Source organism: Anabrus simplex, chromosome X (genome assembly GCF_040414725.1).
Source record: "Anabrus simplex isolate iqAnaSimp1 chromosome X, ASM4041472v1, whole genome shotgun sequence".
Classification (NCBI taxonomy): Eukaryota; Metazoa; Arthropoda; class Insecta; order Orthoptera; family Tettigoniidae; genus Anabrus; species Anabrus simplex.
In genome coordinates this window covers 203793035-203809000 of record NC_090279.1, presented here as the reverse complement: position 1 = coordinate 203809000, position 15966 = coordinate 203793035, and the positions used below count along the sequence as shown (strand labels likewise).

Sequence of the window (15966 nt, the reverse complement as noted above, 5' to 3'; positions counted from 1 at the left end):
AATTTATCCAGAGGAAGGGTCTAAAAGGACTTGCTGTTGCTTTTATAGGAAAACTACCTGTGGCAAAATTTATTTTGAACATTACTTACAGACATTTTTGTTCTCTTTTCTGATAGTGAAAAATAACGGTATCAGTGACGGTTATCTGAAATTTGAAATCCAATAACTGTTAACTCTAGGGAGAGTTGTTATTGAGATCATACTGGCAAGTTTTAAATTGTTCATACATCTGACTGTCCTTTTTAAATATTAACCTGATGCTTGGTTTTTATACAAGAGATCATTGCACAGGGCCAAAGGGAGCTAGGATAAAAGTACGTCCTGAAAAGCCACTGCGAGGGAAAGCGTACCTCAATTTCTGCAACATGAGGGGTTGAGTACACAGAAACGGAATTGTGCACAGGGGTACAGGAATTGTATTCTGTAAAGAAAAATGCAATTTATTGGTGCATAATGACGTTTTCTTAAATTTAAGACATTTAACTTAACACTTTGAATACGATGTCGCCCCTTGTGGGGTGATGGACGCTCATACAAAATATCATGTCACCCCTCATGGGGCGACACGGTAGTGTGTCCAGGCCTCTCATCTTTAGGCTGTCGCGTGAAACTAGCACTGTGTTATTGCAGTGCTTGTTCACGTAAGGTGTTCATGGAGTGCAGCGCTGTGCAGATTCCTTTCTCAGCAAGCTGTGCATTGCGCACCAGACAGTGGATGGGGTGACATAAGCAACCATCAGATTTCAATTAATAATGGCAAGGAAAATAATGTGGATTGCAGTCTATTATTGCTTTATTACATACTTGTTGAGATTTAGCACTCGGAGAAAATTGTAAACCAGGGCTACATGTGAATAAAAAATGTTTCTGAAAATCTGAGAATGTACCCCAGTTATTGTCACTGGCTGGTGATATGGTTGAATCATCGCACGATGTAGCACCGGAATCTTTGCTAGTGTCCTCACTGCACAAACTGAACTACTGTCCAATTCCGACTCTGAAAAGGTGGCATCGTATTTGCAAATCCAAAATATCATCACCACTTGATTCAGAACTCGAACCCTTTTAGTTGTTCTCTCTCTCTCTCTCTCTCTCTCTCTCTCTCTCTCTCTCTCTCTCTCTCTCTCTCTCTCGGTAATCATGGCTTATTACAAGTGATTATTTTCATTTTGACCGTATTGATATTCAATTATTAAATGTTAAACATTAATTTATTGAAACCACCTATTCAAATACTGGTTTAGTCTTTATGACTATAGCAATGTCATTTAAAGATAAAAACTTCATTGTTCCGTATTGAAATTATTGATGTTAAAATTAAATAATTGAAAAGGAGGTTCAACCAGTTCAGTTCCAAAATGTACCATAAGTTTGTATATATTATGTAAATTGTGTAAAAATAGTTTTTAAGAATAGTTCTAGCACATGTTGATCTCCAATAAGTTGTAAAAATGTACAGATGATTTAATCACAATTGCATCAAGTCTTTCCCATTACCGGCATTATGAAAGTTAAGTCAATATATTTCCATTAAATGTCAACAAGAGTAGTGTGTCACATTAGAACTTTCAAACATGGGCGGCTTGATCACTCCTTTGCACTATCATATAAATAACATTGACTATGATTAATCCTAAAATAGCATCTACTCAGAGCTCTTGACTTGGAGATAGAATTAATGGCTGATGATGCCTGCAATGCCAGGCGAAACATGTACCATACTCAACCTTAATGTAATGACATTGTTCTAGTCATAAAGACTCAACCAGTATTGAATAGGTGGTTTCAATAAATTAACATTTAATAATCATGGCTTACTCGACACAGAAACACACATAACATGAATTAAATTCTTATCACAAAACTGTAAATTGCAAGAAACTTGTTGAAAGTCATGTAAACCAACAGCTCACAACACAGAGCACAGTGTTCCACAACAACAAAGGTAAAAAGGCAGTCACCCCTGTAGGGGTAGCCCACAACAACCTTAAATATGTATATCACATTTCTGCAGTTTGACATGAAAAAAGCAAATGTACGCGTCGGCGTTAACGTGTTAAAGTTTGTAAATTCTTCAGTACCTGGGCGTATAAATCATTACTCAAATTTCAACACTTTCTTGTCTAGCTGCCTATGTATTTTTGCAGGTTTCACTCATACAGAGAATAAAAATTTATTTCAAATTATTCTCATCTGAGTTTGCCAGTTGACTTTTCAGCATTACTAATTTTGTAAAAATGTTGCCTATAAATCTTCCTTGTTTAGTATACTTATTTCATTTGATGTATTGTGCATATGAGGTACCGTACACCTAGTGTTAATCTTGTTCCTGCCGGGCTAAGTGGCTCAGACGGTTGAGGTGCTGGCCTTCCGACCCAAATTTGGCAGGTTCGATCCTGGCTCAGTTGGGTAGTGTTTCAAGGTGCTCAGATACATCAGCCTCATGTAGGTAGATTCATTGGCACGTAAAAGAACTCCTGTGGGACTAAATTCCGGCACTTTCTGCATCTCCGAAAACTGTAATAGTAGTTAGTGGGACATAAAACAAATAACTATTATTATTATTATTATTATTATTATTATTATTATTATTATTATTATTATTATTATTGTTATTGATTACTTATTTGGATATTTTCTTAATATATTAACGGTATTGAGCATTGTGTGTCTGTAGAGGATTACTGTCTTACCTCGGTGATTTGGGGCCCATGACCCTCATTGGTAATCATCGGGTGAGCGTTGCAGGCATGATTGCCTGAATATTGGTTTTGGGGAATTCGTAGGTGGTGCCTCACTACTCTCTACTCCTCATATGTAAGGAAGAAACGTTTCAGGACCTACAGGGTGATTCCGCTAAAATATTCACCTCGAGTGACACGTTAACTAGTGTTAACATTTTGGAAAACCTGGTTGTTTTTTTTAAACGTTCATTGGTTATAAAGTTACTCATAAACTTTTACCTTTCCAGAGTGTCAATCTTTTTTTAAAGGGAATGATGCAGTTTTCTACACCTAGTATTAGGGATAAGGGCATTGCAAATTTAGGGGTGTTATTTTCATAATCCTAACTAGTACTTTTCTAGAACATGGAAGGTCTTCAGATGTTCTTTGTTTTCCAGCCATGAGCTGCCCTGTTTCAACAAACATTCTTTAAAAGCAGTCATATCTTGAGTTTTTTCCTTTACTTGTTAGGTATGCTGATTTTTAACTCTTGCATTGGTAGCATTGCATACTTACAGGTTCAGTAGAACAAAATTTCTAGCTAGCACAAGGGGAAGTGACAATATAGCACATCTTGACTGTCTAGTGATTTGTTCAGATAGATCCACAGATGAACTAAGCACGTTTGAGAAGACATTACATTTTCTATAGAATTATTTGAGATTTTAAAAAATAATCGCACCCCCAAATTTACAATGTCTATATTTATTTCAAGGTGTAGAAAACATGTCGATTCTATTAATAAAACGTCAACTTATCGCAGGAGATTTTAACCCTGGAAAACTATGGCAAGTTCATTATGGCCCTTGGAAACATTACCAAAAATAAAGACATGTTTTTTTGGTTATCACTTGATTTAAGAGTAATTTTAGTTGAACGTTTTACTTATATATCCCATCATATTTGTTTGTTTTTTTGTGCAGACAACTTTTCTGTTGAGTGATTACATGAATTTTTACATGTTAAATGCAATTTTGGAAAAGGTGTTGATAATTCTGCAAAATATCTTCCAGTGTTGTGCTTTCTTGCCTTTTTGTTATTTAGATTTGAGTTACATTTATTGTCTTGCATATATTTATCATGCCAGGTAGCTGTTCAGTTAACTTGGTAAAGCATTAATCTCTTGATAGATACGTAAGCTTTATGTCTTGGAGGAGAAAAATGTTGAATATGAGGCTAGTTGTGTATGTTCCCAGGAGCTCCTTCAGGAAGCTGAAGCAGATGAGACAGAGTGTGGTGAAAGCCGTAGAGGCTTAGGAGGTTCTGGAGCGGGTGGATCTCGATACTACAGCAATAGCAGTCGGCGTAGAGGACGGCGAGATGCAGCAGTATCAGAGCGGCCAACACGTGGCGGTTCACTACAAAATCTAGTTCACGCTTCCAATTCAGAGTTTGATACGAGCTTTAGTGGTTACTTTACAACTGGTTCGTCTCATGGTGGGAGACGGAAATCTAAGCGAAGTGGTGGGGGTGGGGCGGGCTGCATCGGAGGTGTAGGTGGTGGACGGGACTGTGGGGTCAATGTGAGTGCTCGTCAGCGCGAGGGTGGGTCGTTACCCAGTAATGTGAACGTTGGGGGTATGCTCACTCTAAGTGGACTGGAGTATCATCATCCTTCTCCAACATCTCTACCGTTTGAGGAAGTGCGTTTCTGTGCTAACAGTGCCAAACCTGCGAAGCGGAAGGATCCGTTGGTACATACTACTTCGTCGAATGACTTTGTGTCGATGCCTGTCCACGTATCTGCAGAAGTCAACTCGTCGTCCTCCCCCGAGGTGGGAGGACGGCAGACGGGTAACACTGCTAGATATCTGATGGCGCCCAAGACTGAATGCATGGTAATCGACTTAGGCCATTGTGCCGAGAGTGATGACGATGAACCACCTCCTGCCAGAGGTGTTGTGTTGGACGATGCAGAGAAAAGAAATGGTGCTGAAGAAGAGGGAACCGAGATGGAGGTCCTCCAGCGTGCGGAGGTGACAGCTCGAGTGCCCAACTACACTAGCCATGCGACTTTGGAGGTTGGCCTTGGAGACGTCGCGAAGAAGACGGAAACTCTGGATGTGGACTCCATGGTAACTTCCCCTCTTAGGCTTCTTCAGGTAATGTTCCAACCCTGGTTAGTTGCTGCACATCCTAGCAGGTGGTAGTCTTTTTAGATCGCAGGTTTTGTACAGCTGTGATATAATTAGAAATACTCGTACTGTACTAAACCAGTAAAGATTCTCTGCATTTTTGAAAATACACCTTGCAACTTCGTCTTCTTGTATAGGGAGATGGAGTTAGTATCCTAGGTGGGGCTCGTATCTCAGGTGGCATCAGTAGGTTCTGCTGTAGCTGTACCAGATTTGCTTTTATCTTTCTTCTTATTGTGACACATTATTTACTTCATCACATATCTACCCCACTCGGTAATTCCAGAAGGTCAACTATGCTTTAAAAGTTCTTGCTTTGGTAAAAAAAAAGTATTTCTTCAAATCAGAAATTAATAACAATCTCTGTTACACGGATGCGCGAGTATACCTTTAAAACATGTCATATCATAGTATATAGGAAGATAGGAACATGAAAGTGTGTGTAGTAGGATAAACAGGGCAGTGTGGGAACGCGGCAATAGATAGCGGAGACTAGGACGACTTTGAAAACACAAAAAGGATGAGCACAATCTCCATATCTTCACGCACTGCTGTCTTCCATTAAAAAGGCTCTCTTCATCAGTCTGTTCTATGTCTTTTCCTCTCAGACCCTGTTGAGTTTGTTTCTGCTTCCCAGCTTCATTGATGGGCCATCTTGACAAATCTGCATCAAACTTTCCTGTTATCTTAGTTTGCTGCATCATAATTGAAGATATGTCAGGATGTAGTTGCCTGCCCTCCTGACAATGCTGGGAAACAGACAAGGTATGTCGGTATGGGCCGTCCCTCACTGTCCTGGCAAAGCAGGAAAGCAGAAACAAGCCTCTTGCAGGCTGAGGAGAAATTGATGTAGAACCGGAATTGATGAGGGGAGGACTTATCTACATAGAAGACGTCAGCATGTGAAAATGTAGATTGCTCTCACGTTTTCGTGTTTTTGCTATTCTCTTCGTTCTCATGCTGCTCCTTTCCACATTGGCCATCCATTGTTTATTCTGTTGTGTGTTCCTTCTCATGTTCCCTATCTATCTGTATGACTTGATTTGATATTTGTTTGTTACTTTCCATTACTTTAAAATGTTTGCGATAGACTCAGTGAGCTGAATATGCAACAATATGGGAAAAAGATTAAAAGTAATTCTAGAAACACAGGTTTTTCAGCCTAGAATTTCTTTTTAAAACTTACCAAAATGTAAAGGTTGGAATTTTACCATTTGTAAAGAAGCATATTTCTACAAATCTAAGTGTTATTTCTCTATTTGCCTTAGTGAAAAATTCATTTTCATTGAATCTGGTGTTAACACATTGATGACTGGCCCCTGAGATCTCGATTTTTACGCACGGGCATTGTTTGTGTACTCATGTTCGTAAAAAAAACAAAAACAGAACACCTTGAAAGACCAGAGATAGAATGTGATGCCTCTCCCTGTCTGCGGTGAACCAAAATGCAGCCATCATTTTCAAACAAACAGGACTTGGATTCGTCCGAAAACACTATCTGCTGCCATTCCTGTCCCCAGTAACATCGTTCCATACACCATTGAAGTCTAGCATGTTTATGCACATTAGTCAAAGGTAAGCGGAGAAGTGGACGACGCTCTGATAACCCACACTGTAATAAATGGTGACTGACTGCCACTCCTGATAGTGTACGAGGACGCATATCTGTCCCGCATTGCCATTTGGATGTGGTGTCTTATCTTCTCAGGTGGAAAATAAAAAATACGTGTGAATCTTTAGATCCATCTTGTCGTGTTCTACAGGCTTCTAATTCTGTACTACACACCCGTTGCACTGCCAACATACTTCGTCGCACATGAGCAATTTCCTGGATGGATGCACAACGTTCTCTCATGCCAATAATGCGCCCTCTTTCAAACTCACTCATCTGACTGTACGATTCTCGCATGCATCTGCGAGGCATCCGGCACGTCTGCTCAAGTCACATTGATCTATTACCTTCGGTTTATAGCGACAAGAGCCCCAGGCACATTTCACCATTCAGTGACGGTGCGCCGAGATATTGATGTGGACCTTGAACCTGAGGACAGAATGGTTCAAATTATAATTTCTTCAGAACATACTAATGCACATGTACTGTACTTTGAATATGAACTTCTATCTCTAGTCTTTCAAGGTGTTCTGGTTTATATAAACATGTGTAGCTTGAAGTGCCATCTGTTTGCTGTAATTTTAATCACTTTCAATCATGTCATGGAGTAGAGGAATCGTAGATTTTAGTGTCAATGAATATTTTTAATTGTACGGTCTTTGTAGGCATGGGAACTTTGTATATACGTAGGTGTTCTTACGTGCTCAGAATCATTGTACATAGCAATATGCCCTATGTGACGACTAAGCATTTTAACATTTATATGGCGATTCGTTTCCTGATTTGTCACATCTGTAACGAGCCCTGACAATTCTTGTAGTTTCTCAGCTGACAGTAGGTGACGGGGTTCAAGAATTCTCTCTTTTATGCACCTTGTATTTTCTTGATTATTGATGAAATTGTGGGCAAGAGTGAGTTCCAAATGGTGTAGTCATAAAATGTAAATTATTGCTGCATCTTTCTTTTCTTTTTTTAAAGCTTAATGTTTTTAGCAAAATAATGATCGATATGTAGAGCTATTTGCTGGAGCTCCAGTGGGGATGTCAACGTGAAGAGTTCCCAACGGCTGCTGATAATTGTGATTATGTACGGACCACTTATAATAGGTTCAGAGTGACGGTGAATTAGATATTTATAATGGTTAACGGCTAACGCTAAATTGGGAGTAGCCAGAAAGAGAGATCCTTGCATACTTGAAAACGAGTACACAAATGGCACAAACAGGGCATTCATACTACACTGTGCTTAGAAATACTATCAAATAGAGCCACAAGCAGAACTGCTTTGAACTCTAACACAACATACAGACTACTAAACAACCTAGTGTTCGTCGCCATAAGACCTATCTGTGTCGGTGCGACGTAAAGCCCCTAGCAAAAAAAAAAAAAAAAAAAAAAAAAAAACCTAGTGAGTACATGTTCCAAGTTCGAGGTCGATATCTTGAATATTTTTGAGTTGCACTGCTGCACTCAAACTACTGTACTTTCTTTCTTGGAGGCTGGAACTATCTGGTCTTCATGGGGTAGCAGCCTCTGTGCAGGGCCCGTCGTCAATGTGTTAATCATTAACTCAGTATTAATGTATTTATTCTTTTACCCTCATTCAATCAGTAAGGGTGTTGTAAAATAGTAGTGGATGTGCAGTTCTGTGTTAGTCCAAATTTTTTCATATATTGAAAGTTCATGTTCAATTCTGTGCACTTTCTTACAGGTCCCTTAAAATTACTTTATTTTAACTTTTTTTGTTTTTGAATTGATTTTATTGGTCTTCTGAAAACTTTAAATTGTGCTGTGATTTTTCTGTATTGTGACTAAGAAAGTTTATTGCAACCTGCAGTCTTGCATTCTATCAGTCCTTGGTAAGTATTAGCCATGATAATGTTTTGTTCCTTAGCATATAACAAAGTATTCTCACTAATACAGTTTCTCACTGAATTAAATGCACATTTTTAATGACAAATATTAATATTGATTAATAATTTGGGTCTGAAGATTATCACAAAATGCAGATACACAGAGAAGGTGCTCTCTCATACAGCAGCTTTAAAATAGTTTCACATGAGAAACAACATTGTTGATTGCATAACAGTATCGTATAGGCTTTGCAGTTCCTCTTCAACTTTAGGAAACCTGCTGTTACTTTATGGGCTGCATATTGTTGAGCTTTTGAAGTGCAGTTGGGCTCTAAATACATGCAGCCCTCTGCTGCATTTCCAATTATTGCAACAGAAGTGATCACCATGAGTATAGGATCCAGTATCATTGGAATACTCCTATATAGTGGATGTAAAAAAAAAAAAAAATAGAACACTATCACAGATCCATTTGTAAATAACTTGTGCGATAAGTTTGTATTAGGTAGGAATTAAGTCAGTGGCAGGTTGACATAGCCTTGCTCACTGAGCAATGGTGCCTTGTAACATGGAAGTAACAAATGCCCCAATTTGGAATGTCAGGATTTTTGAAATATCTAGTCTGCTGCTGGCCTTCTGTATATTGAGATACCCTTAGGACTGTGCTCGATATATGCACAGTCATCATTGGCATTTGAATTCTGATTATGCAAAACCTTGTTTTGTTGATTCTCAACTGTTGGGTTTAAGTTGTTTGGAAAGAAAAAACTTGATACTCAAATTCTTCAAACCTCAAAGGAACTTGAGTGTGTGAAATACTTAGAGACATTTACCAAAGGCATGGCCTCAGAATTACACATTGGCTAGTCTAAGCTATTAATTGATGTGTAAGGTTCCGATTCTTGTTGTAACATGTTAATATTAGCAGTTTTAGCTATAGTGTGCATCTGCATCTCTCTACCTTAAAAGACAGTACACATTAAATGGTGGCACACTGATGCCAGATCTGCTGCACATACAAAGCTGTGCAAGGCCAGGCATGTGGCAACTCTTATACGGGCATGTTTTAGTGAAAACCCTTGAAATTCCAGATACATTTGTTTGTTGCATATAATTGTACCTCATGACCTCCAGGTCAAACGATGGCACAAGTATTTAGTTATGATACGGCAAAGTTCAGGTTGTGATTTAAATTCACACATAATTAATATTCATTTTAAAATGTAATTGTAATAATGTTACAATGTGATTTATAATATTATATTGGCATGTTATGCCTTCCATAAATTCCTCGTGTGTCCATTGATGGTCTGGGTTCAACTGAATCTCATCCAGTTGACGATGCATTGACATGCAGCACTGGGTGGTAATGTGATAATTTATAATTGCCATCTGATGCAGAGCTCTGATTTGTTTTAAAAACTATTTGACATTTTGAAACTTTTATTCTCACTTCGACGCCAATGTACGGTCAGTAATGAAATGTTACTCATAGCCACCTGAGAATTTAAAAGTATTACTTCATTTAAAAATCTCTCTTATTAATGTAAAATTTGTCTGCTACGGAGTACATTTTATCAACAAAATTCTTTGTTTTGATCATTGGGTTTTATCTATTATGTGATAAGTTATTTATCTGAAAAATTATGGATTTGTACCAAAAATAACATAATTGTGAAAAATAGGCCTTATAATTTGACTTTGGATTGTTGGGAAATTGGCAACATTGCAGGGGTAGAAAAGGGCTAAGCTAATTGCAGGACATGCGAATGAGAGGCAAATACATCTAACTCCATATTCTTTTAAGGTAGAGATGCACTGTACGCAAGTGTTCTTGGTACCATGGCCGTTAGCCCACGCAGAAAGAGAAATATGCCTGTGGTGGTAGCTGATCCTTTTGCCATTACAATGTGGGCTCTATAATATGTTCTGCATACTAAAATAATGTTGCTATTAACATCATTGTTTGGTTCATTGATCCTTCACTTCGTCTAGGCATTCAAAATCTACCTCTCAAGTCAGTGTAATGGAAGTAAAGTGCCTTTGTTACATGTGGGTTTGCTAGTGTAACCATTTTCCTTCTTTAAGTGTGTAGTTCAGGACTGGAAATTAAAATGACATATTCTACAAAAATAAAAAAAATAAAAATTGTGGATCAGTGGTAGCCATGAATGATGTCCATGTTATCACTTAAGGTGGCGCTAACTGATCTACAAATCAGACTGTTCCTGTTCCAAAATCACGCTCCTCTCATCAGAGCCACTGATTGTTATTATGAAAGTTTATACACACAAACTCACTTTACAAGATGCAGTGGTTAATATTAAAGAAAACTTCTTTAACATTATAAATGAACATATTCCTAACAACAAATGGTAAATTTATGAGCTATCTATAAAAGTAGAAGATATCAAATTAGGCACATGCAAATAAGAATGTTCATATTACAAATCTATGAAAACTTCTTAATCTTAGTCTTCCAATTTTCCTTTTATTTTCAAAAATGTCGTCGAGGAAGAAAAGATTTTGTTTTGTCAAGTTTTGTGTATGGTAAAACTAGCATATTATTGTTCTTCAGATTAATACATAAAACGTCTAATAATTCCATAAATTCCAACTTTATTGCTGTAGTTTTTGAGATAAAGTACAGTACCATATCCTTAAAATAATTCACAATACCCTAACTTTAGTTAGTGCTACCTTAACTTCAAGAAATTGGCTATTAAAAATATTGAATCCTGCTAATGTTTCTAACTTCAGATTAGAAATTAGGTAATAGGCAATTCTGGAGGTGAAAGAAGTCTTTGGTCATTTAGTAGGCTGAAAATTATAAATACGTTAAAAGACCTTGTTATATCTTTTTCCTTTACAAACTTTCTGTCTTCATAGTGTGAGAAGAGTGGTGTTGTAAATGGTGTGGAGCAGAGTCATCTCCAGTTGTCCTCGTCCTACAACTCAGTCAAGTGCTTCATGGGTTCAACAGGAAGTTCTCGAGATGACAGGACGGTGTCTGCAAGTGGAAAAGGTCTGTCCTATTATCACTACACACGTATTATTTATTTTGACTTGACCCAACTGGAGATTGATACAGATAAATTTTTAAAGTAATTGTGAGGAGTTAGTTAGTACCTAGTTTGGGAGATACAGTTCTTCAGGATTTGGATTGAATGTTTTAATGCAATCGGTGCAACTTCTTATTACTGCCTGATTAAGATTAAATGATTTTGCAGAACTTGACGAAAGAGAAATGGTTCCTCTGGCGCCAATTATTAATCCGGTGACCTTGATATCATGCGATTGGTATTCTTGTTAATAGAATTCGATGGTTCATTCAAATGTTGCTCTCTTTCCCTCATGAAACTCATTGGGTTGTTTCGGGCATTTCAAATTTGATCGTCAGATCTGTTATAAATAAAGCCCTTTTCTGTGGGCTTTGAAAGCCATTATGTCAATTTGACAGGTGGTGCCTGTAACAAGAGACTGTGAACTTCCTAGACGATTGTAAAGTGAGAGTCCCTTAACACTTGCATGGTGGCAGATCGTATTTTATGGTGCGCTGTATTTCGTAGAGCTTTTCTATGCAAGCAGTAACAGAGGATGTGAGCAAGTGTTTGTACCTCCTGGCATGGAGTCTTCTAGTTTAGTACCAGAAGTTGTACTTTATAATTAATGAATACACTTCCTATTCACTAATTGAAGCTCTGTATCAGTTTAAGAGGCCACCAGACCTGAAGATCGCAAGTTCAGTTCCAGTAGAGGTAGTAGAATTTTTGAAGGAGAAAAATTCTTCTGGTTCCTTGACAATGCTCAGCATACAGGCAAGGAAGTTGCCGGAAAGGGCTTTCCACTAATGAATATTTTCTGAATTCTCACATTTGTTTCTTTTTACTGATGTCTTCTGAAGCCACTATAAATCAGTCTGAAAACATATGAAAGTTTTGTGCAACCTTATTAACATGCCTAGTACCCATTACAGTACACACTAAGTTGGCACAAACTCCCTTATTCCACTTACTTAATTTGATTTTAATTTTCCTGGTCTTTGCTGTCAGTTTTCATTTTCATGTTTGTCCAGCATTGTATAACATTTTTCATACATTGTGTTCCCAGATGTTGATTGTCACAGGTAGACAGTTTCCTTTATTCAAGTGTTCTACTTGAACTCATGAAAGTGTGGGAAGTCTGTCATTGCTCTTTATTCACAGGATTGAGAGGAAAGTGAGGCTACAATATTAGCTTTATCTTGGTGCATGTGGAAGCTGAAGTGGGGAAACTTGTGGAGAGATGGGCAGACTTCTTTATTCCAACAAAACATCACTCCTTAAAAATTGTCCCAGATGCCTCCTTATTCTGGGGAGCTCTTCAGTTTAAGAGAACTTCATAAGAAATTAAGATTACATGATGCTTTGAACTGATGTTGAAATTGTTGAACATTTATTCAAAATTGCATTTCTATCAAATGCATGTGCACTATGTCTTCTGGTATGGGCTAGAATAAAATTCTTTCATTGACCTGTCTGTCTTATACTTGGCTTTGACAGTATGAAAGTGGCCGAGGTATGAGTGACGCCAGTAATGCCATTCCTTATGCAGCCAGTTCCTGCTATGAATGGTGTGAAAATGTCACTCATAGGGTCTGTTGGTGCACGCATTTCAGTGGGCTTGGCAGACTGATGTGTAATAGCAACTTCTGGCTCAGTGAGGAAAGCAACGGGAAACTACCTCACTCCTCGTTTCCATAGTACGCCTCTTCAGTGACACCTAGGCCATCTATGACAGCTAATGGTGAACCTGTTGAGGATCCAACCAGCCTTTGGACTGAATACCCAACATCAAATGCATAATAGAAGAAACAGGAAATGTCTGTTAGGTACCTTTATATAGACAAGACAGAAGTGATGACAAAATAATATTTATTACACAATGTCGGGTGCTCATGCATATAACAGGTTTAAGTATAAGTTATTCATATGTATACAGCAACAGTTCAACAAGTGCAAAATTATGTGCAGTACATGAACTACTTTATTGAGCATGCGAGGCTGGTTTTCTGTCGCAGGTTAAAAGACCAGATTCATAGTCATCAGAGTTTTTATCATAATGTACACTGACTTAGCGTATGTCACGGGATAGTCACCTAATAGCGTGTGGGGCCTCCTGTGGCCCTGCGAACTGCAGTGAGGCTGTGGAAGTGAGTCGGCAAGTCCCTGGTAGTCCTCTGGACGCAGCTGACACCAAATCGTTTGCAGAGCGGCCGCCAATGCTTGTCTGTCCGTGAGTGCAGGATCCATGGCACGGAGCCTGCGTTCCAGGACATCCCAGATCTGCTCGATAGGGTTCATATCGGGGCTCCTGTATGGCCACAGCAGTCGTTGGACCTCCGCTTCATGTTCCTTGAACTATTCCCGGGCGACGTGGGAGCGATGTGGCGGCGCGTTATCATATTGAAACATCGCAGAACCGTCTGGGCGCTGGAAGGCCAAAAATGGGTGGAGATGGTCTCCGAGCAGCTCAACATACCGCGTACCATTCAAAGTGTCTTTCAGAACAACTAGGGGCCCCTTCCTTACCAGGAAAATGCACCCCAGACCATAACAGAGACACCAGCGCCCTGGACCACACCTTTGAGGCAGGCGGAATTCATAGCTTCATGTGGTCTGCGCCATACACGGTGCCTTCCATCGGCATGGTGCAGTTGAAATCGTGATTCGTCCGGCCGTATCACGTTACGCCATTGTTCCAGTGTCCATCCCTGGTGACTGGCGACATATGCGAGTCATTATGCCCGACGACGTTGGGTTAACAGTGGCACCCGTGTGCGGCACCGGCTCCCATACCCCATAGAACCATTGTTCCTACGAATTGTCCACTGGGAGACTTGTCTTGCACGGTTGCCCGTCTGTCACTATTGTCGATCCGTCTCAGATGTTGCCGGTCACGGTCATCGAGGGTGGCGGGACAGCCGGTCGTTCATCTGCTGTGGACGGTGACGCCCGCATTCAACCATTCACGATACACCCTGGACATGGTTGATCGTGTGCAGCCGAATTCCCGCGCCACTTCCAAAATCGCACATCACATCCGTCGGGCACAGACTACCATACGCCATTCGAATGGTGTCAGCTCATGACGACGTTCCATGTTACACCTGTCACGCACAGCCACTGTTCACAAGGTCGCCTATACAACTGGCGCTGGCACGGGGGGCGTGTGGTGCGTAGACAACACACCTGCACCATCTCATGACATTTGCCCAGTCGGTGTATATGTGTACTACTTCTCTTACTCATATTGAGAGGTATACAACACAATAAAAGCTCGGATCATTTTCAAGAAAAGTGGACAGAAGTCCTATCATGCCATTGAGACTTCAGACACATTAATTTTGGTCCCCTGATGATGTTTGTACCTTCAGAAAAATATTGTGGAACAAATCCACAAAATTTGGAACAAACAAATACTCGCTTAGGAACTATAGAAATAATTACTAGGAAGAACACTAACAATGGAGGGTTCACAAAGAGGCAAACGGATAACACCAAATAACAGAAATGTGTTTATTATAGTATCTTGTTCAGTTGAAATCCTGAATAGAATCGTTGAATGGTTGGAGCTTCTCTTGCTTTGACCCCTCTGTAATTTATAGGGGCAGAAGTGTACATTCTGTATGTTCATTCTGAGCCCTGCAAGTTGTTTGATGACATTTTACTTCTGATTTGCTGTAATGATTGGTATTGTCATTCAGTGTGGCCTTTTCTGTTGTAATATTAATGCAGTGTTAAGCATTGAATGCATATTTTATCTCTGTACTATGGGATTCATCTTTCTGCATGTCCGATAAGCAGGTACTTGACTGTAAAAATATTTTATGAGCTCTTGCTTCACTTATGGAGTCGTATTTTCTTTTACAGGCTCCAGCACGGTTCTTAACTTACTGAATGGCTTGAGGATGGTGAATTTAGTGAATCCAGCTTCTTTTCAATTATCCGGTAATAGTCGCAGTACTGCTTTCGAGGTCACATATGGTTTGTGTAAGGCTAGGATGCCTTTTTATGAAATTCCTGCACTTCATAGTTTATGACAATCCTATGTTTGTTTCTGCCTTTTATATTGTGATCTCATTTTCAAGATTGCTCCATGTGATATTTTGTCTGCTCGGGAAGTAACACATCATTTATGTGTATACCAGCAGCATATAGTTTACATTTTCTGTAAAGAAAGATTCCTGTTCTAATTCTTTTGCTGTAGAAATCATTTAATATTCTGTGTGGCTTTGAGATCATTGACCTTTTCATCCTTTTTTGTAAGGTGTTCCTGAATAAGCCTGGACAGAACCAATTTTAATGTTGGTGGTTTCAAGTATTTTGTTGACAGCTACATGTTCTGTAATACCACTCAGTTTCTCCAAGGACTTCTAATGATTACCCCCTTGTTTAGTTCATTTGTGTGAGACTTGGATTCTGTATAATTCTTAGAAGAATTTTTTTGGTCAAATTTTTGATATGTAGGGAAGAGGGGCAGTTTGTCGTAGACGGATTACTTGAAGTCTTCAGCGGGGATGACCTATTTACCAGCAGAGCACTTCATTCTGGCCTGTCTTACCATGCTACTCTCAAATATTCCTGTATTCTCCAAGGCTTGTGT

General features: G+C 39.2%; 1 protein-coding gene across 10 annotated transcripts in view; it reads left to right on the top strand.

Annotated features, from left to right (window-relative positions):
- The window catches only part of tyf (twenty-four), a 486874-nt gene that overhangs the window by 296459 nt on the left and 174449 nt on the right, over nucleotides 1-15966 (top strand). For 6 of the 10 annotated variants that reach the window (XM_067158828.2, XM_067158826.2, XM_067158823.2 and 3 more), the window contains exons 3-5: nucleotides 3920-4825; nucleotides 11212-11347; nucleotides 15234-15347. In XM_067158828.2, the coding sequence (XP_067014929.2) occupies nucleotides 3920-4825; nucleotides 11212-11347; nucleotides 15234-15347 (1156 nt within the window). The remainder of the gene's footprint in view (nucleotides 1-3919; nucleotides 4826-11211; nucleotides 11348-15233; nucleotides 15348-15966) is intronic. The other 4 variants (XM_067158820.2, XM_067158822.2, XM_067158829.2 and 1 more) reach the window with 4 other exon arrangements.